Source organism: Bubalus bubalis, chromosome 3 (assembly GCF_019923935.1).
Source record: "Bubalus bubalis isolate 160015118507 breed Murrah chromosome 3, NDDB_SH_1, whole genome shotgun sequence".
Lineage (NCBI taxonomy): Eukaryota > Metazoa > Chordata > Mammalia > Artiodactyla > Bovidae > Bubalus > Bubalus bubalis.
Genome location: NC_059159.1, coordinates 108,002,323 through 108,024,971, shown reverse-complemented (window position 1 = coordinate 108,024,971; position 22,649 = coordinate 108,002,323). Strand labels below are relative to the sequence as shown.

The 22,649-nt window shown below is 45.5% G+C and overlaps 1 protein-coding gene across 7 annotated transcripts in view; it reads left to right on the top strand.

Annotated features, from left to right (window-relative positions):
- Positions 1–22,649, top strand: part of APBA1 (amyloid beta precursor protein binding family A member 1) — a 237,989-nt gene that overhangs the window by 197,229 nt on the left and 18,111 nt on the right. For 5 of the 7 annotated variants that reach the window (XM_025281594.3, XM_006050144.4, XM_044939947.2 and 2 more), the window contains exons 5-9: positions 2,777–2,922; positions 14,932–14,964; positions 16,014–16,100; positions 16,969–17,154; positions 20,695–20,874. In XM_025281594.3, the coding sequence (XP_025137379.1) occupies positions 2,777–2,922; positions 14,932–14,964; positions 16,014–16,100; positions 16,969–17,154; positions 20,695–20,874 (632 nt within the window). The remainder of the gene's footprint in view (positions 1–2,776; positions 2,923–14,931; positions 14,965–16,013; positions 16,101–16,968; positions 17,155–20,694; positions 20,875–22,649) is intronic. The other 2 variants (XM_025281595.3, XM_006050145.4) reach the window with 1 other exon arrangement.

The following is a 22,649-nucleotide window of genomic DNA, read 5'->3' as shown; positions in this document are numbered from 1 at the left end:
GGTTATTCACTGCCCAAGTGTACTCCATCAACAGGTCTGGTGGGGCCAGAACTCAGTGCAGACTAGGCACCGCAACTTGAGGTTGGACCACACAGATGGTACGACTACTGATCCTCTACGAGGGAGGATGGCAGATGATTTGAGGGAGCAGGGGCATTATCATATCCTTGAAGGAGGTATTTCTGGGGGCCATAGGATACCCAGACATTGTGTCTGACCTTTAGGTTCTATGTATGTTCCACTGCCCAAGAATAAATTACCTGAATTCATAAACCTTCCTCTAAACCCTTTGGCCTGAAGCCCAGGACAAGGTTGTTTCTTTCTTGAGTAACCTGGAAATTATATGCATTGTTTTTGCAAAGACCCAGAACTCCAGAAGAGCACTTGGGGGAGTTTTCAGGAATTTAGAAACTATTCTTCTTAAAGATTTCCAAGCTCAGCATCAACATGAATGTGAAGATATAATGTGTGTGCTTGTTCACCCATAGAGCAACACAAAGGCATCGCTGAAAAGAAAAGTCTGCAATTCTTTGACTTAGGAGAAATATAACTTTAATTTTTTTAACTTTAAAAAAGTTACACTAGCACTAAGTGTAAAATGAAATTAGGATTATTTTTTGTGAGTGTAATACAGTGACATTTGATTCTAGTCAATTGCCCCAGAAAATAATTGACATAAAATCATATCTCAAATATGTATTTGTTTAGGTCCAATATTTCTCTCTCTCAGCTTCTTGACATTTATGTAGTTGCTTAAGTATCACCTGAATTACTCTTAAACACATCTGCATATTCATACTTAACTGTGGTTGAAAAGGGACCCTTTTCAGTAAAGAGAGCTAAACCCACCTATGAATTATATGATAGTGAAAATCCCAAAGAGAAAAGAAATCCCGAAGAGAAAAAAGATGTTTCATTTTTTTTTTCTTTTAACATTCATTATTTTCACAAAATAAATGGAAATCTTTTAAAAGTTGCTATTCCGGATGAGGTCTTTTTTTCTCTTGGTTGTCAAAAATGATTACATTTATGTAACATTATAAATCCATCACTGGGATTTATGATGATATTTTACTTTTTACAAGATATAGTATAGATCCAAGCTTGTCCATGTATTATTTTACTTTGACAGTGCTTCCCTGCTATATAACTAAAGTTATACATTGTAAATAACCTGAATTCTGCTCGTATCTGTAAAACCTTCAGGGTAGGAAGCGTGTGTCTTTCAAGAAGCACACAAATGACTGGCATGTGGTAGAGGCAGGTTTGGCTGTGTCCCTCAGTGTTTGTCCAGAAACCTTTCTCAGAAAGATTGAGAATCAGAAAACTTAACGGGTTTCCTGATTTAACTTCTACACAGATGCTTTGTGAAGACCTTTCCTAAAACAGTTAATTTCTTTTTTTCCACCGTGGTTTTAGGAAAACAAATAGATTACGTTGTCTGTACCCTGAGAAGTAGCTTATCGTGGGAACCAGCTGTTTAAACTCGAGATGAGCTTGATGTGTAAGGATAAAAATAAAAATCATTCTAGATTAGCTCTTCAAGAGGAAAAAGCAAATTGTTTCCATTTCAAGTTGTCTAATTTAAGAGCCTGAGTTTTTAACAGTGGGTTAAAAAGTATATTTTAGTGTTTCCAAATATGGCATTCAAGCCAAAGAAAATACATATGTTTTCACTGCAGAATTAAAATGCCTTTCTTATCACATCTGTTGTAAAGTTATGTATTAGTCCCAACACGTTTTAATTTCCAGTGGGGTTTATAGGTGATCATGATTAGAATCAAACTTCCCAGGTGACTCAGTGGTAAAGACCCTGCCTGCCAATGCAGGAGACATGGGTTCTGTCCCTGGATCAGAAAGATCCCCTGGAGAAGGATATGGCAGTCCACTCCGGTATTCTTGCCTGGGAAATCCCATAGTCACGGGAGCCTGATGGACTACAGTCCATGGGGATCGCAAAAGAGTCAGATACAACTGAGCAACTAAACAACAGCAATGGTTAGAATCAGATGCCTCCATTTTAAATATTTAAAATTAAAGGTTTGATTTGAAAGGCTGGTGAATGAGAACAGAAAATTCCAAGTTTCCTTGGAATTGGTATGTATGTGGATGCAGGCCGGGCACGTTATAGCGGGTAAGTCAACAAGGTTATTAGCACGAGACCACAACTCGGGGGTCATGTTACCTCTCTTGCAGACTTCAGGTTAGAGGCTCTTTGGGGAATCCAGACATTCTGCAGCAAATATTCATTTTTCTGATTTATAATATTTATTTCCCCCATTATGGATAAAATGGAGGGGGTAGGTGATATGAATCAGTGGCAAGCAAAGAGACTACTGTGTGATGAGGCTGTCTAACAAGATGGCCTTCTGCTCATCTAACCATTTGTCCAGCAAACATTTATTTGATACCCACTGTGTGACAGAAGCTGACTAGACCCAGGAGAGCCAGACGTGATGGTATAGTGTTCCTTGTCCCAAAAAACAGCATCATTTAGCAATGAATTTTATATTTTATGTTTAAATAAATATTCACGTTGTTTCTCATAGTAAATGGTCTGGGTGAAGTAGATTCCTCTAAGGAAGAATTTGCCCTTCTGTTTGAAAATGAGGGCATAGTGAAGGGAGATCAGAGAGATGCCTTAGACTCTCAGGTAGATGCACCTGCTCAGGGGTGTCGGGAGCGGACCACCTGTGTTGGAGGCGTGTGGCAGAGGGGAGGGGGCATGATGGGGGCACACGTGGCCTCACTCACCACCACGATCTGTGTGTTACAGTTCCTGGACCTTGTGACCCCGAGGACTTGATTGATGGAATCATTTTTGCTGCTAATTACCTTGGCTCCACCCAGCTGCTCTCAGACAAAACTCCCTCCAAAAACGTGCGAATGATGCAGGCCCAGGAAGCAGTAAGCAGGATCAAGGTGAGGGGGTGCCCTGTGCTCCGAGGGGGGGTGGTGGGCCAGTGTGGGCAGCTGAGCCTTCAATAGTGGTCACCCCGCACCACATGTCCCAAGTTTAGCGGAGAGGACTGAGGTGACATGACAGTCAGGGCTTATACCTGTACCTGCCAAAGTTCTCAACAGAAAAAAGATTTGCAAAGTCTGTTGGAGTCTTGATGCATAAATGCTATATAATTTGATTGTTCTTAATGGTCAGCCTTGAGGAAGAAGTACATACAATGATAAGCTTTGGAAAGGTGGAAAGATGAGGAAGGACAGCATTTTAAATATTATCTTTCCAATATGTGAGCCCTGAATCACTGCATTTCTGCTGACAGAGATCAGTGCCTTGAACATTCATGCTACAGTGTGGTTCAAACTAGGTGTCATTGCTTTTGAACCTGTCAATCCTGTTCAAGCTAGATTGAACTGGCTTCAGTTCAGTCATTCAGTCGTGTCCAACTTTTTGCAACCCCATGGACTGCAACACACCAGGCCTCCCTGTCCATCACCAACTCCCAGAGCTTGCTCAAACTCATGTCCATTGAGTCAGTGATGCCATCTAATCATCTCATCCTCTGTCATCCCCTTCTTCTCCTGCCTTCAGTCTTTCCAAGCATCAGGGTCTTTACCAGTGAGTCAGTTCTTCACATCAGGTGACCAAAGTATTGGAGCTTCAGCTTCAGTCCTTCTAATGAATATTTAGGATTGATTTCCTTTAGGATTGACTGGTTTGATCTCCTTGCAGTCCAAGAGACTCTCAAGAGCCTTCTCCAATACCACAGTTCAAAAGCATCAATTCTTCAGCACTCAGCTTTCTTTCTGGTCCAATTCTCACATCCATACATGACTACTGGAAAAACCATAGCTTTGACTAGATGGACCTTTGTCGGCAAAGTAATGTCTCTGCTTTTTAGTATGCTGTCTAGATTGGTCATAGCTTTTCTTCCAAGGAGCAAGCGTCTTTTAATTTCATGTCTGCAGTCACCACCTGCAGTGATTTTGGAGCTCAAGAAAATAAAGTCTATCACCCTTTCCACTGTTTCCCCATCTCTTTGCTGTGAAGTGATGGGACCAGATGCCATGATCTTCGTATTTTGAATGTTGAGTTTTAAGCCAACTTTTTTCAATCTCCTCTTTCACTTTCACCAAGAGGCTTTTTAGTTCTTCTTCGCTTTCTGCCAGAAGGGTGGTATCATTTGCATATATGAGGTTATTGATATTTCTCCCAGCAATTTTGATTCCAGCTTGTGTTTCATCCAGCCGAACATTTTGCTTGATGTACTCTGCGTGTAAGTTAAATAAGCAGGGTGATGATATACAGCCTTGACGTACTCCTTTCCCAATTTTGAACCAGTCCATTGTTCCATGTCTGGTTCTAACTGTTCCTTCTTGAAGTGCATACAGATTTTTCAGGAAGCAGGTCAGGTGGTCTGGTAGTCCCATCTCTTTCAGAATTTTCTACAGTTTGTTGTGATCTACACAGTCAAAGGCTTTGATATAATCAATAAAGCAGAAAGTAGATGCTTTTCTAGAATTCTCTTGCTTTTTCTATGATCCAGTGGATGTTGACAATTTGATCTCTTGTTCTTCTGCCTTTTCTAAATCCAGCTTAAACATCTGCAAGTTCTCAGTATATGTACTGTTAAAACCTGGCTTGGAGAATTTTGAGCATTACTTTGCTAGTGTGTGAGATGAGTGTAATTGTGTGGTAGTTTGAACATTCTTCAGCATTGCCTTTCTTTGGGATTAGAATGAAAACTGACCTTTTCCAGTCCTGTGGCCACTGCTGAGTTTTCCCAATTTGTTGGCATATTGAGTCCTGCACTTTCACAGCATCATCTTTTAGGACTTGAAATAGCTTAGCTGGAATTCCATCACCTCCACTAGCTTTCTTTTTTTTTCTTTTTCTTTCTTTTTTTATTTTAATTTTATTTTTAAACTTTACATAATTGTATTAGTTTTGCCAAATATCAAAATGAATCCGCCACAGGTATACATGTGTTCCCCATCCTGAACCCTCCTCCCTCCTCCCTCCCCATACCATCCCTCTGGGTCGTCCCAGTGCACCAGCCCCAAGCATCCAGTATCGTGCATCGAACCTGGACTGGCAACTCATTTCATACATGATATTTTACATGTTTCAATGCCATTCTCCCAAATCTTCCCACCCTCTCCCTCTCCCACAGAGTCCATAAGACTGTTCTATACATCAGTGTCTCTTTTGCTGTCTTGTACACAGGGTTATTGTTACCATCTTTCTAAATTCCATATATATGCGTTAGTATACTGTATTGGTGTTTTTCTTTCTGGCTTACTTCACTCTGTATAATAGGCTCCAGTTTCATCCACCTCATTAGAACTGATTCAAATGTATTCTTTTTAATGGCTGAGTAATACTCCATTGTGTATATGTACCATAGCTTTCTCATCCATTCATCTGCTGATGGACATCTAGGTTGCTTCCATGTCCTGGCTATTATAAACAGTGCTGCGATGAACATTGGGGTACACGTGTCTCTTTCCCTTTTGGTTTCCTCAGTGTGTATGCCCAGCAGTGGGATTGCTGGATCATAAGGCAGTTCTATTTCCAGTTTTTTAAGGAATCTCCACACTGTTCTCCATAGCACTAGCTTTCTTCATAATGATGCTTCCTAAGGCCCACTTGACTTCACACTCCAGGATGTCTGGCTCTAGGTGAATGATCACACCATCGTGATTATCTGGGTCATGAAGATCTTTTTTGTATAGTTCTTCTGTGTATTTTTGCCACCTCTTCTTAATATCTTCTGCTTCTGTTAGGTCCATACCATTTCTGTCCTTATTGTGCCCATCTTTGCATGAAATGTTCCCTTGGTATCTCTAATTTTCTTGAAGAGATCTCTGGTCTTTCCCATTCTATTGTTTTCCTCTATTTCTTTACACTGATCACTGAGGAAGGCTTTCTTATCTCTCCTTTCTATTCTTTGGAACTCTGCATTCAGATGGATATCTTTCCTTTTCTCCTTTGCCTTTCACTTCTCTTCTTCACTCAGCCATTTGTAAGACCTCCTCAGACAACCATTTTGCCTTTTGCATTTCTTTTCCTTGGGGATGATTTTGATCACCACCTCCTGTACAATGTTACAAACCTCTGTCCATAGTTTTTCAGGCACTCTATCAGATCTAATCCCTTGAATCTACTTGTCACTTCCACTGTATAATCGTAAGGGATTTGTTTTAGGTCATACATGAATGGTCTAGAGGTTTTCCCTACTTTCTTCAATTTAAGTCTGAATTTGGCCATAAGGAGTTCATGATCTGAGCCACAGTCAGCTGAACTGGCTTGCTTCACCTAAAAGAAAGCATTTAATCAGATCTACTCTGGCTAATCTGAACCAAGTCAGTGCAAGGCTAACTTGGTTCAAACCAGTCATAACCTGTTTGCATCTGTTTTGTCAAGATTTAAAAGGAGTGAGCTTGTTTGATCCCTGAAACCACTCTTGTCTAGTTTAAGTCATTCACAGCTAGTTTGAACCAGCCAAACTAGCTTGAACTGGTTTGAACTGGTCTGACTCCATGGAAATGCAGCCTCTAGAATACCCACCACGATGCTAGTGCCCCTAGAACCGTGGACAAGCCAGTGGTGACAGGGACCCTGATGGTGCCATCACGTCATTCAGGTGCTGCCAGCTCCTAGAACCCCTGAGGCTGTTTTCAGGTAGAGCCACAGGCATTTCATCACCACTGAAATCAGAGCTGGGGACTTCGAGTGAGTTGAAATAGCTTAGGACTTGCCAGATTTGGTTCTGTCAAGTTTCCATTGGTCAGAATCAACTCCCTTCTCAAGCAACTGTTCCCTTTACGTGTCTTCTCTCTCACATATCCCCAGGCTTCATCCTGGGCTTTGTATGGCAGTGTGGAACGAGAAGCAAGAGTCCTTAACTCTCTTCATCAAGGGAAGAATATTTGTTGAGCATTTATGTGTGCAAGGCTCTGCAGGGTCCTGGGAGGGAGGAAAAATAGTGATTTATAAGGTGAGATCCTTACCCTCAAGTTCAGCAGCACACATGAGAAGTGAATTAAGCCAGCAAATGTACAAGGGGGTGCCGGAGGAGGAGAGAGGGGTGTCTGGATCAAAAGGCCACAGGAGTGTGGGGAGCCCTTGTGAGGTGAGACACTGCCTGGAAGCCTGAGGGAGGAGAAAGCAGCAACCACAGAGGTCATGGAGGTCACACGGAGCAGGGGTGGTACTTCACATCCTTCTACCCCCGCTTCCCTCGCCCTCCTCCAGGGCTGATGCTCATCTCACGAACTTGCCCAGGCTCTGCTATGTCCTGAATAGTAGACAGGGTCAGCGCTGGCCCTGCCCTTCATTACCCATCACTGCACAGGAAGCCCATGCTGCAACTTTTGATAGCATTATTGACAATTTATTGGCTTCCCTAGTGGCTTAGATAGTAAAGAATATGCCTGCAATTGCAGGAGACCCAGGTTCGATCCCTGGGTCAGGAAGATTGCCTGGAGAAGTGAATGGCAACCCACTCCAGTATTCTTGCCTAGAGAATTCCATGGACAGAGGAGCCTTGTGGGCTACAGGACATGGCATTGTAGAGTCAGATATGACTGAGCGACCAACACTACTACTACTATTTCTACTACTACTACTACTGAGGATTTAGGATGTATGATCCAGAGAGTAATTTACAACTATATCAAGTCCCACCCCTACCTCCAGAGGAGCATCTTACCCTGTGACTCCCAACGAGACCACTTACTGACAGTGTATCAGACCGACCGTCCTACCCTCTGGGTCTTTCAGACACAATAATGCTGCTGGTAGAATCTCAGGTTTCTGTTGAGCTGTCTATCAGAGCTTGCTTGATCTCCTTTTACCCTCTCCCTGAACATAAAGAGGTGACATTAATACCTGGAGATGTCCCCACAGTGTTTTCCATGTTAATTTAGGATCTCCCAGGTGCAGAGTTTAAGAATGCACAAAAATCCCTGGGAACAAGCTGCTTTTCAGGGACTATCCTGCCTTATCTCATACAGGAGAACTTGAAAAGCACAATCTTTAGGGACAGAGTTCTGACTCCTCATGTCCCCACAGTTACCAGATATGTTATGATTATAATTTTGTTACATCAGCATTTGTTAAGTAAACCCCCAGGTGAGCAGAAGACTACAAGAGAAATTGAGATGGAGAAGTTTAAGACTCAGCAGTCCTGGAGGAAGCACCTGCATACCTAGAGAGGCCACGTGGGGGTGTCAGGCAGGACCTGGGCCCATGCCTTCACTGGGGTCCGTGGGTAGAATGCTTTGAGGTTCCCAGATGAAGCCCAGATTGGTCAGTGCAAACTAAAATGGGGTTTTGGTGAGCTCAATGGAGGTATTAGCTAGGGGCGCCTTGGGGAAGGCCCTGGGCAGCCGGGGGAGACAAGGGCTGATGAGTGGGGGTGGGGTCCCTTTAGGAGCTGACATGTGCATGTGACTCTGCAGGCTGCTTTCCACAGCATTTGCGTGCATGAAGGGAATAATGTCAGTTTAAGGTTCAGGCAGGCTGCTTGGCCAAACAGAATGGATGCTGAGGCAGTAATACTGTGGAGTAACTTAGCTGAATTCTTGACCCAGCGCTTAGTTTCTGGGGTTAATAATGGTACCGTTAGCTCTCCCTGGGTCAGTGGGAGTACAGAGACCCTGGATGGTTCTCTGATAGATAGGGACCACCAGTAAAGGGGGTGTTTGGAAAAGAGGCAGTGCTTTTGGTTGTTTCCGTGTCACCTGGGACATTTTTATTGGCATGCGAGGCTAGAACCAGAGATCTTTGCCACCCTGTTACATCCAAGACAGAGCCATATGACAAAGATTTATCTCCTCCAGATTGCCAGAGCACCTGTCCCTGTCAAGGCACACTACCAGGGTCCATTCAGGTGAATCCTCCAGAACAAAGCAATAGTCCACTCCCGAAAGAGTACTGAGGAGCCCTGAGACCAAGCATTGCATGTTGCTTTGAGATGAGTTTTTCCTGGTTTCTGTTTATTGACTTCCTGATGAGTCGTCCTTGACTCCCACAGCTAGAGTCTGTCTGTCTGCTGCCCTGAGACACGTGTGTGTGTTCAGTGACCTTAAGGGGACAGCAGGCACAGACGCATCACCCAAATGTAGGGCAGGTCTTGGGAAAGACCCCAGACTCCAGCATCCCCGTGCCAGACCCCTCCAAGCGCCACGTCCTCTGCACGTTACACTTTCTGATTTCCCCAGTGGTTTCTGAGAGTGTTCTTTTCCATTTTTAAAGTCCAGCTCCCTGATGAGAAACCAGAAAGTTTACTTTTGAATCTTCAAAAAGGATTAGTATCCAGAAGTTCCACAAATCATTTGAACAAAAAATTAGAAGGCTTTGTCAATCAGAACAGGCAAGACAGGCTCTCTGATTATAAATCCATTTTAGACCTGCCTAGAGCAGAGTAAGCAGCTGGAAAATGTATATTTATTTTTACAGCAAATTGCTCTAGTGTGAGGAATTCATTATAGAGTGGTGAGATTAAACAGTCGCATTTCATATATAAGTATTGTTTCACAATGTGCTTCTTGCATCTGAAGGGAGTGTTGCCTGTCATTAAATATTTTCTGCCTCGTGTTCCTTTTACATCCATTTAAATGCCTGTCAGATTGTTTGCCTTTACACCCAGCTTGCCACTTTTTCAAATTATAAGTGGAGAAGGCCGCGTTCAGAACCGGTGGTTTATTTCCTTGCCCCCAAGAAAGTTACTGTGGGGATGGTGCACAGAGACTTCACCACGTGCGCAGGGAGCCAAGGGGCTGAGAGCGGGTCTCCAGATGAACTCGGGTGGTCCAGGGAGGCCTGCACTGGAGTGTGCACATGCACTCCCTTCTCTGAGGAAGGTGCTGCACACTTCTTCGTAAAGAGGCTGGCCTTTCAGAAATGAATTACTCTGGGCCACCTCTAGAGAGATACAGAGCAAGCAGAATGAGGCTACCGATATTCTAGCCACATCCATCCAGGAAGGAAGGGGGAAGGGATGCTCTGTGGATTTATTTAGAAATCCATTTAGTGATATCCTCACCACAAACTGGAGTAATTCCTGGCTTGGTGCTCTCACCTACACACAGAGGAGCTTCCTCCTTTCTTTCTCTGATTCCTTCTGCCTGCCTCCCTCCCTCAGGGACCCCAGCTAGGCCCTCTCCTTCCTCTGCCTGCATTGTTTATTTGACCCGATGGATGCCAGGGAGGCCTTCCTCTCAGGAGCCCCGCTGTGGCCCTGTGTTTGAGGTGCTTTTGCTCTGAGCCAGCTCTACCCCTGATGTTTGGGTTTCCATTTCAAAGCAGGCTTTAATTCCTGGTCTGTCCGTCAATTATGTGGTGTCTGTCACTCACGTAGCACCAACTGTGGGCTGACATTTAATAGTGATACTGGCTTTACACTTGGAGTCTGAAGAATTGCAGTTTTCTTAAATTACAAATAATGTGCAGGTTTATTTGCCAAAACTGGGGGGAAGATTTGGAGTTGTGGTTTTTCTAGATATGAATCTGGCTCAAAAAGCAAACTGTCCCTATGCAAGATCCCTGTGACAAGGCCTCTTAGCAGATAAAAATCAACCACGTCCTTGACCCTGAGAAACCTGCAGTCTCGTGAGGGATCCAGGGAGGGTGTTTAGGTAACCTAAGTGCAAGGCAGACTGAGGAATCTGTAATTAAGACATTTCCATCTACCAAAATGTAAGATACAAGGTACATCTGAATGCAGCAGCAGAGTTAGAGGATATCTTCCATTTCTTTGCAGTTTTTTTTTTTTTTTTTCATCTTTGCACCCTCCCTAAACTATTCTTTCTGCCTTAGTTCATCTGTTTTTGAGAAGTAAGAATAACCTTCCAGAAAGTTTCCCATATGATTTAGAAATGCATTAGAGCAATGGTCCTCAAAGCGGGACCAGCAACAGCATCATCAGCTGGGAAATTGTTAGAAGTACAGACTCTCAGGAGTTTGTTAGAAGTGTAGACTCCCAACCCAGTCAGAAACTCAGAGAGGTAGAGCCCAGGAACCTGTTTTCATAGGCCCTCCAGGAGGTGGTAATGTGTGCTGCAGGTCGGGAACTGCCCCCTGAGAGAAGTGTGGCCCATCCGTCCAGTGTGAAGGAGCCTCTGTTCTCCAGCTGTGCTCTCACATTCTGGTCAAGTGCAGCACTTCTCGCTGATGGGGTTCTATTGGCAGATAAGCACAAGAAACGCCACCACATAGATATTTTTGGTATCTGTCACATGTATTTTCCTAGTGAAGGCTCTGAGAAGTCCTGTACTAAGGAGATTTAATTCAGTTTGTTTAACCAGAAGCTTCCACAATTACTTGAAAGCAGAATACATTATCCCTTTGGTGATACCTAATTGTCTTGTTGCTGGGATTCTTTTAAATATGTTTTAGGAAAAACTTCTAGAGGGAGCTTTGCCCTACACTCAGTATCTAAAGCAGGCAGAGGCATCCCCTTCCGAGCCCTCCCACAGGTGAGAATCCTGCCTTGACCCTACCTAGAGAACCAGTTGAGAAGCCTGTACAACAAGCTCACTCGCCCCTTCCTCTCACTGCATCTCCATGCTTCGTTTCACCCTCATTCCCACTTCACTCTCTGCTCCTCCACCGAAGATGGGGTGAGCTGTTGAAACTGCCTGAGCTGTAGAAACTGCTTCGTGTCCACGCAATGTGGTGTGTTTGTCTCCATGGCCTTTTGGTATTGTTTTGGTCCACACATTTTTGTAAGGCGTGTTCATTATCAAATATTCTTACATCTGTCTTTACTAGCCTGCCCCAAAAGATCAGATTTTTTTTTTCCATTCTTTTATGGAGAGATTTTATTTAGGTGTTTCAAAATTTAATTGTAAAATGAGAATTTCTATCAGTGTAACCTTGTCTAAGCCAGCTGATTTCCCATCTGACCTGAAGAAGTCTATGGTTGATAAAGAAGATATTGACATGGATAGCAGCCTCTTTACGTACATTATCTCATTTACTCCTCCAAATGGAGAGGGTGGGGAATCCTGTGAGGTAGGTATCATTAACCCCATTTTACAGACAGACTGAGACGGACTGAGAAGTTTATAGATGAGAAACATGTCCAGCTGGCACCGTAGCAATTTGGAATATATTAGGTTTCCAGTTTGATTATCTCTTCTGCCACTTAATAGCTGTGTGACCTTGGGCAAGTTAATGAGCCTCTCTGTGCCTCAGTTTTCTCTTCTGAAAGATGAGGATAATGTACTGCCTGCCTCACAGGGTTATTCTAAGGTTTTATACTGATACATGTGAAGTGCTTAGAAGGATATGGGCATGTGCTAAGTGCTCAGTCAGTGTTAGCTGGGGAAAGAAAATCTAGAATGGTCAAAGGATCCCAGACATAACTAGCCTTAGAGGGTCTTAGCAACAGCAGGTACTCAGGACACGTTGTGGATGGAGTGATTGGATGGACAGTGCTGCATATGTCCTTTGGTGATCACCAGCCTGCTGGTGGTGAGCCCCAAGTCTCATGAAAGCCAGGGCTTTAAATGGATGTTGTCAGCCCCTGCTTCAAGATGCATGTGGGCCTTAAGGCTCTAAGACCTTTCTCTGCTGCTCCAGCTTCTCATTCTGGCCCTGACCCCCATAAGATTTCCAAACTTATGCCTAAATTTTTAATTCTAACTTGTTTCAGGGCACTTGGACATCATAAGTGATTTAAGGCTGGTGTTACTCTTAAGTGTACAACATATTTTTGACTTCATAAAAAAATTCTCAAAATTCCTTTCATGAAACTTGGTTTGCCTTTTGGATCCTCTTCCTCATCACCCATCCCAGTAAAAACAGAAAGTGGGCGTTTTGTTGGTGGCAGGCTTGCTTTCCTTTGAGAGGGGCCCTTCAGATTAGATTTCTCATCCTGCAGGTGAAGAATTTTGACCAATGGCCATTAAGTTTTGGTATCAAAAATAATGGAAATTCACATATTACTGCCGTATCATTTCAGGGGAGGTAAGACAAAGGTTAGGCTCTTACAGTTGTTCATCTTGAGGATTATAACTGGTGCAGATCAGGAATCTGTGTGGCACAGCATCAGCCCGGGGCCGCTCCTCAGATGCACAGATATTTCCACTGTCATTGCAGCAGTTAGGATAACGCTTGCAGTTGCTGCCTCCAGACTTTCCCAGAGTAGACTATTTCATCACGAAGTCTTGACCATCAGTATGAGCTATGGGGCTGGGGCTGCCCTGGTCTCCTGGGTGTACCAGATCAGCTGTTCAGTGTTTGGATGGCTGACTCATCCAGTTTCTCCACCATGAGGTTGCACAGACAACACAATTAGTTGCTTATGAGGTAGTGGCGTGTTGCTGAGAGCAAGAGCTTTGGTGCCAGGTGAGTACCAAGGGTGTGAGGGAGCTGCTCTTCCCACACCCCACCCCCATCATCACAGCAGTGCCCGTGGTTCGGCCACTGACTCACCGTCGTTCAGGTAATGTCTGCGTGTATATAGCAGGCCTTACCAAAGCCAAGAGATTGCATCCCAACCCAGGCAAATTATAATCGTCTAACATCATAATCTTCTAAGAGCAAATACAAATAGAGTGTTTATAACACACCAGGCACTGTTTTGAGAGCATTGTATATACCATTGACCCTTGAACAACACAGGTCCACTTATACCTGGATATTTTCCAGGAGTAAATAGTACAGTATTATGTGGTCCAAGATCAGTTGACTGTGATTGGTAGACTCTAAGGATTCAGAACAGTGGGTGCAGAGGAACTGAGCTGTGTATACAGAGGGCCAACTGTAAGTGATACACGGCTGATCCCATGGTGGTTGGCACCCCAACCCCATGTTGCTCGAGGGTCAGCTGTACTCATTTTATCCTCACAACAGCCCTATGAAGTAAATTCTGGTTTTACCTTCATTTTACATTTGAGGAAACTGAAGCACAGAGATGTTAAGTGTCTTGTCCCAAGTCACATGACCAGTAGGTAGCAGAGCCAGAATTCAGTTTTGGACAGTCTGGCCTCAGAGTTTCTACTCTTACAGAACTCTGCTATCTTGAATAAATCTTATATCCATTTCTAGTTAGAAATAGGCTTTATTGAAGCCCTGGTGGTTCAAATAGTAAAGAATCTGCCTGCAGTGCAGGAGATGAGAGTTCGATCCCTGGGTCAGGAAGGTCCCTGGAGAAGGGAATGACTACCCACTCCAGTATTCCTGCCTGGAAAATTCCATGGACAGAGGACCCTGGCAGGCTACAGTCCATGGGGTTGCAAAGAATTGGACACAACTGAGCGACTAACACACACACAGGTTCTATTAATATTATACAAATTTAAGGCAAGAAGTATTACTGGAGTTAATGAAGAACAGTTGACTCAGAAGTCAATAACAAAAAGATAACTAGGGAATCTTCAAATGTGTTTAAATTAAGAACACAAGGTTTCAAAGAAGAAATCACAGTGGAAATTAGAAAGTGTTTTGAATGAAATGATAATTAAATTGCAACATATCAAAATTTGTGGGATATAGCTAAAGTGGAGATTAGAGGGAGATTCATAGCTTTAAATATTACTAGGAAAGAACAAAGTTTGAAAATCCATGATTTAAGTTTTCATCTTAAGCTAAAAAAAAAATGGATAAATTAAACCCAAAGAAAATAGAAACAAATAAAGATATAGGCTGAAATCCATGAAACAGAATATAGGCATACAGTAAAGGAAATGAACAGAACCAAAAGTTGGTTCTTTGAAAGCATCAATTGCAGTTAAGTATAAGGTAGCTCCGTACATGTCCTTCCTCCTCCTGCCCCCGCCAACTACCAAATTCTGATTTAGGGAATCAGTAGTCGAGTGGGATTTTTTTAAAGCCAGTCCACCTCCCACAGAAATGCTTTATACCACTGTCGATATTAGTTTGTCAATTCCCTTTTCAACTTTGAGTCTCTGCAAATTCTTTTCTAACTGTTCTCCTGTCTCTGTTTGTTCCATGCTAAGCAGATGGCCCAGAAATTAGCCAAAAGCAGGAAGAAGGTGCAGTACAAACAACTTCATCAGCTTGATATTATGCCTGTTTTTCTTATTTTTCATTTATTTATGTTTTGCCTTTTTTCTTATTTCGTGTTTTTGTTTTCTGCATCCAGCAAGTTTTTGTTCAGATTTCTTTTTGAACCGCCCCATAAGCCAACGTTTCTCAAAACTCAGTTGCCCAAAGTGGCTGTTTTCTGTTGCTCATTAGTCATCTCACTCCAGAGGAAGGCCAGGGAGCAGACTGGGAGTGCTGAAGGGATCCTGCAGTAGTGTGCAAGTGCCCACCATTCAGGAGCATTCACATGGCAGGGACCTGGGTCTGCTCAATTCTAGTCATGTTTGATTTGTGGATTTATCAGATTGCTGGATGCAAAAAAGAAAACTCGCTAATAACCACATGTGTGCAGAGTCAAGCCCTAAATGAACCAGATTGGTGCGCTTTTTTTGGTTGTGGAGCTTCCAGGTGCTTAAGAGCTACCCGTGGGACATTGAGGCATTGGGGCTCGCTCTTAATGGGGTGGCTTCCGAAGTGGGTACTGCTTCTGTGTTGCTGCGGTATGTGGGAACATGAAGACCCTCTTACCAGAACTGCCTCCAGCTGCCTTGTTGCACCTGCTGTAAACATCAATACCCACCCCCGCCCCCCCCCCCCCCCGCAACACTTGGGTAGGAGCAAACTCTGACTTCTCCAAGGTCCTGGGGGTATGAGTCAGTCACCCTGATTCCTTCCATCTGTTGGGCTCTGAAACCCTTGCAGAACGTGCCATTCACGTCATTGTTCAGAGAGTTAGATCTGCTGCAGTGAGCTACTGCTTCCATGGCGGAAGAGGCAATGGGCGTCCGCATTTCTCCCTGTAGCCTGGAGGTGCTCACTCCTGTCCCTGTGTCCATCCTCTGTGTGGTCCCTCTGGCTTTGGCAGCCTCATTCTGGAGTCTGAATCGCTGTTCTGGTGACTGTGTCTCGAAGCCTCTGTGTGTGAGTTAAGCTTGCTCCCACGCACCTGGGTCAGAGCAACATATTAAGCTTTCCCTTGGTGCATTTTCCTCCTCAGGCTCCTGAAGGTGAATCTCAGCCAATGACCGAGGTGGATCTCTTCATTTCTACCCAGAGAATCAAAGTATTGAACGCCGACACACAGGTATGGATTCACCGGCTCCCACCTCCCTAGGGGGTGAAGCTTAGCACGGCGACCAGGAGACTATGCCCTTGTCTGTCAGGCAGCTGTGCCCAGATGCTGGCTGGCTTCCACACAAGCTCGGAGGCTGTGTCTGCAGTGCCTGCTGCTGATGTGGGCGGTGGGGGTTAGGGAGGGACTTGGTAAGGAAGGTTGGGGCTGTTAAAGATCAAAGGGAAAAACAAGCCACAGATATTGTTTGTTAATAATTCTCACAAACCTTTGTCAGAAGATTCATGAATTTAAACAGATTAGCCTTTCAAGAAATTTTGTTTAAAACCACACATACACACATAAACAAAACACAGTAATTGCATGCAGATGTTTTTATTTTTTTAGCTTCCCCACCAGGGCTTTCCCAGGTGGCCCTAGTGGTGAAGAACCCACCTGCCAGTGAAGGAAACGCAAGAGATGCTGGTCCAATCCCTGGGTCAGGAAGACCCCCTGGAGGAGGGCATGGCAACCCACTCCAGTATTCTTGCCTAGAAAATCCCATGGACAGAGGATCCTGGTGGGCACTATTGTCCAAAGGGTTGCGAAGAGTCAGGCATGACTGAAGCGACTTAGCACGCACCCACAGAGATTCTTCTGGTTGTAAAATGATTCAAATTCCTTTTCACATACCACAGACCACTGCCTGCTCTGGGTTATCACCAGTCAAGGGAACTGCTCCCAGGCCTGGGTGGGTACATGTACATTTGCCAACAGTGTTGGCAGTGAGCCCCAGAGCACCTCCACCCACTCCCACACCCGCAGCACGTGTGGACTGCACTTGGCTACACTGTGGGTGGCAGACTCTCTCTCTCACCAGCCTCTCCCGTCTCCCCTCCAGGAAACGATGATGGACCACCCTCTGAGGACCATTTCCTACATCGCAGATATCGGGAACATAGTTGTGCTGATGGCCCGCAGGCGGATGCCCCGCTCCAACTCCCAGGAGAACGTGGAAGCCTCCCACCCATCCCAGGATGGAAAAAGGCAGTACAAGATGATCTGCCATGTCTTCGAGTCTGAAGATGTAAGGGTGGCTTCCTCTCATCTCCCTCCCCGTGATCTGATCTGAGCTGCCCTTGGGTAAATGGGTTCCCTCTAGTTCTCAGAGCCTTAATCATAGGTGAGACAAATACTTATTGAGCACTTACTATGTGTCAAGCCCTGTTTTAGTGCTGGGGATATGAGGCTGAGTAAAACAGACAAGGTACTCCTCGTGAAGGTTGTAGAGAGACAGAAAATAAATAGATAAATATACTTAATATAACGTTAGGCAGAGGAATGTTTAATCAGGAAAAACTAGGTCAAGGGATAGAGGGGCAGGGGCTGTTTCAGGTAGGGCAATGATCAGAGTCCTTTCAGAAGTCACATTGGAGCCGAACCTGAGTAGAGTTGAGAGTGAGGAAAGAACAGGTGCAGAGGCCCTGAGACAGGCCTGCTGACGGAGTATGGGGAAAGGCAAGGAGACGAGCCACTGGAGGGCTGTGCAGGACTGCCCTTCCCTAACAGGAAAGTTGGCGTCCCTGCCCCTCCCCACCACATGGCATGAGCACCAGGCACCCACTCCTTCGCAAACCCAACTGCTCCTCCAGTCACAAAGCCAGGGATTCCTGACACCCATCTCTCCACATGATACAATCAGCAGAGGAAGCTAATTTAAAACAAAGGTGGGGCTCCTTCTTCCCTTCAGCCTTCTTCTCCAGTTGTCCCTAGAATTGCTGGTGAGGCCACCGGGCTTCAAGCTATTTCAGCACCATCCTTTTCCCAAAGCTCAACAGGCCTTGGCAGCTCCCTCCAGGCCAGGGCCACAGCCCCGCAATGGTTTCAAACTGCAGAGCCTGCCCGGAGATGGCCAGGTCAGTGCCATTGACTGCGATAAATTTTCCTCCTGCCACAGTGAAACAAGCTGTCTTTCATATATTGAGCAGAAAGACCTTATCTAGTTAAAGAAAATTGCCGCCCATAGCCTTGGCTCCTTAAAAGGGGCTGTTTTTCTGCCAGAGAGTATTCATTGAGCCGCAATAAATAGCCTGCCTCTAAAAAGTTAGAAGTCAGAGGCAATTCTCCAGGGAAGCGGAGCCCTCATGGCTGTAGCCTCAGATGGGAGGAGACGCTTACATGTTTGTACCAACTTTTACTTGTCTGGTTCTCAGCCCCAGAGACAGGTTGCTGAGAAGACAGAGCTTGAAGCACCTGTCCTGGCCATTCTGTCCACTTTTCCTGAGAAACTAAGATCAAACTTGCAAACTGGGAGAAGGTTCTTGTAAAGCTCCCACAGAGTAACATTTAGAACATTGTTTCATGTGTCCTGCAGGCCTGCAAAAAGATGGCATTAGCTCTGCTTACCAGACATGAGGTCCCAGTTCAACCCTCAGCCACCTCTCCAGGCTTGGTGCTCCTAAAGGAGGACTTTGTCTCCCTTGGGGCTCCTTTGGGTCTGTAGGGGAGACAATGAAGGGGAAGAAGCAAGAGTGGACCTGGAAATCTTTGCTTCCAAGGCCCAGGATAGGAGAGGAGAGCATGGGCTCCAGAGCTGGGAGACCTGGATGTGACTCCCACCTCCACGTACGGGTGGTACAGCCGCTCAGTTTCTATAGAGCAGGCTGCCACGTGGCTCAGGTGGACCCAGCAGAGATGGGAGTAGTCTGAGCTGTCGGCCCAGCGCATCCACTCACGATGGTCAGGAAGTCCACTAACTGCATTTTCAGACACTTTTTTCAGTTTGTCTGTTCACACGAGCCTTTGATGCCCAAGCGAGGCCTCGGCGGGAGGCAGTGTGGTGGTCCTTGGAATGACATGTGATGTCACCAGACTCTCAGAGTGAGAAATGTTAAGCAGCATTTCTTTCCCCCAGGCCAACCACGCAGAAAGTTCTGATATCACTGTTAACTGCTTTCAGCAAAAATGACTGAAGATAGGGAAAGAAGGAATGGAGATGAGAGTTGTGTGTTTGAAACATTGCCCTAGAGCATGCTGTTGTTCTGTGGGTTTTCTACCCCCTGGAATTTGAGAGAGCAGCAGTACCAGGGGCGGGCAGGAGGTTGGCTCTGGAATTAAGCTGCCAGGATTCTCAGCCTCCAACCCCACCCCAACTTAAGCTCTCAACCTCCTTTTCCTCATCTCCCCAGTGCGAACAAGGAAACAATACGTAAAACAGATCCACAGTTTTAAAGTCTAAGAGCTCTGAGAAACAAAAGAGATTTTTGTACTCATTTGGCTGATAAGCTTGCTCTGAGCTGCGATGAGACACTTTATAGGATTTGTCCAGCTTACTATGAATCTCACACATTTTGTTGCAGGAATATTACTGAGTGTGTTTAGGAATTTCTCCAAGCTCTGGTGGGGTTTTTACACAATGTATGATGTATGCAGTCTGTTACCTTTGTAAAATTTGAACATTTCTGAATTCTGAAACCGTGCCCCCAGAGCTTAGGATGAAGGCTTGTGGACCAGTCATACTTATATTATAGACTTGATGTGAATTTATGTGATGCTGTTTATATGGGATGTGATGTGGCACAGGCTTGGTTGCTGCTGGCTCTCCCGAGTTGTGATGTTGATTAATTAATGCAGGGAAAGGTTATCAAATTCTAGTACAGGAGAAAGATCAACAGAAGCAGAGTTCCCATCCTGTGAGCTGTGTGACCCTGAACAGGTTCCTTTGTATCTCTGGGCCTCTTAGCCTCCTCAACTAGAAAATGCAGGGTTGGACTCGATCAGGGTTCTCAATTCTGTTGGACCCAACAATCCTTTGACATAGCAAATATTTTATAGAGTCCTGCTCATAGATAATATGAATGAAATTCATAGATCATATAATCTCCTTTTCTGAAAAGGTTTTCACAAAATAACCAAAGTATTGCCATAAATGTAATACAAAGGATAAATAAAAGGAAAGCCAAAATAAAGCTGTTGATAGCTAAAATAAAATAGTTGATAGACACATTCACACACACACACACACACACACACACGCATGCACACATGAAGAACTCCATAGCCAGTGTGCAGAATGATGGAGATAATTTATTGGCAACCCACATCTCACAAACAGCATTGATGCTGATGATTTTCTAAAGTCATGAAGCTTACTCATGGTAAAGTGCTAGAGAACACATCTTTTCTCAATTCACATAATAGTTATATTCTTGGAACATTGACTGTGTTTTAGAGCCATGCAATAAGTCTTGTGGTTTTATATAAATTAGAGTTGAGTCCTAGACTCAGGTAATTGAGCACAGGTGTTAATATGTACATGAATGTCCAGAGGGGATATCTTAAAATTGTGCAGGATGTAAAGCTCATGTACAGCTCATCCTAGGCAAGACTGTCCTTTGCACAGCAGTAAGTCCAGCATCTCTGACTCCTGTCCACCGAATGCCAGGAGCTCCCTATGATCATTGTCATAGTAAAAAATGTCCCCACTAATTTGGGAAATGCCCTCTAGAAGGCACCGCTGCGCCATGGAGACCCACTGGGCTAGCCAGTGCCTAGGGCCCGGCAGTCTTCAGGGACCCAGGTTATCTACCGGCAGCACTGGCCTGCTGACCCTGTCTCTCCTCTCCAGGCCCAGCTGATTGCACAGTCCATCGGGCAGGCCTTCAGCGTGGCCTACCAGGAGTTCCTCAGGGCCAATGGGATTAACCCTGAAGATCTCAGCCAGAAGGAGTACAGCGACCTGCTCAACACCCAGGACATGTACAACGACGACCTCATCCACTTCTCCAAGTCAGAAAACTGCAAAGATGCAAGTACCTCCCTGAACCTGTTCCCCAGGCTGGGCCGGCTGGGCCTGCCCACCGAGGAGGGGAAGGCAGGGGGCTGGGGTGGAGCATGGTGTTCACAGGACGTTGCGGAGCGCTCAGCCCCATCTCTGGCTCCCCTCATGTGCGGCCCAGGTTCTTAAAGACTTCAGCTGAGGGCCGTGGCCAGCGTGGCAGGGTGTTCTCTGCCCTTTGTGATCCACAGCTGACTTTGGGGATGGGTTCCAGAAGCAGACAGGACCTAAACCCTGTCTTTACAAGCTCCCGGTCTAGGAAAGGGCACATTTATAACAGGGAGGATCTTAAATGATGATGCTGGGTGGGCACTATTCAGAGAAAGCTGTGCCTGGCAGAGTGGAGCTGGTCCCAGCTCTCTGGGGTCAGATGAGGGGTGCTGGGCTCCCCCTGGGACCAAGCTCTGCAGGAACAGCTAGAGGAAAGCGGGGCCATCTGACCTGCTCTGGGGTCTGGGTATTCTCTGAAAAGTGTAGAGTGCAGAGGGCTGGGCCCCAGTAACAGAAGCATGAGGTTTCACACACTCAGGAATCATCTGGGAAGCCACGGATGAGGCATTGAGGCTGGACTGTGCATATGAGAGGATGCAAGGCCTGGGTCAGAACTGGCAGGCTTGAGAGTCCAGCCAAGGTGAGGGACCCGGACTTTATTCCCTAGATGTGGGCCAGTGATCTTTTAATTCACTCACGGATGCTAGGTGTCCTAGGTTCCCTGGAAGCAAAGCCTGAGATGGGAATTCTGGTTCAAGGGATCTATGGGGAGGTGGGGGCAGGATGCACTCAGGAAACAGTGAGTGTGGGCACAAGGGTGGTGGGGATGCCACGAGGACTGTGGCCTCGCTGGGGATGAGCATCCTGTGATCCAAATGGAAGCACTGGGTCACACATCACAGGACTGTCTTGTCCCACCTGGAGCCAAAAGAGCTGGTAGGCCTGTGCCCAGCGCTCATCAGTCATTGGCAGTGAGGTCAGACGGAGGTAGGTGAGTGTGCTTGTGCTCAGAGTTCCCTACACTGGGGGCTTCCACAGCAGAAATGCATTGTCTTCCAGTTCTGGAGGTTGGAGGCCTGAGACCAAGGTGTCTGCAGGCTTGGTTCCTCCTAGGGACTGTGAGGGGGAAGACCTCTCCCAGGCCTTTCACTCACTTGTAGATGGTCACCTTCTCCCCGCTCTGTCTTCACTCTGCACATGTCTCTGTGGCCACATTTCCCCTTTTTATAAAGATACTAATCATATTGAGCTAGGACCCACCCTAAGCATTTTTATTTTAACTTGATTGCCTATTAAAAGGCCCTATCACCAAACAAGTTCATATTTGGAGGTACTAAGAGTTAGGACTACAATGTATGAATTTGGAGGGTGGAGGGGTACACGATTCAACTCCTAGTAGGTGGTGACTGCCATGTGGCTTAGGGCAGTTCTCCAGGAAAGGGGCCAGTTGTGAGCGGCAGCAACAGCGGGGAGGAGGACACCAGCCCATGAAGGGACTTTGTCAGGCCCCAGCAGCCCCCACTCCAATATGAGTTTGAGCATGTGTGGATCTGTAAATGTGAAGAAATAAATACACACATACTCTCTGTTGGTTGCTTCCAAGAAGCATCTTAGCTGTCTGTGGTGTGTCTGCCTTATCAAACTGAACATATCTGAAACCAGCTCCCGGCTTCTCTGCCCAGCTGGGGAAAGCCACAGTAACACATATCTAGGGCCAGTGTTTTTGCACTTCCAACCTTTTTCTTTTTTGTTAA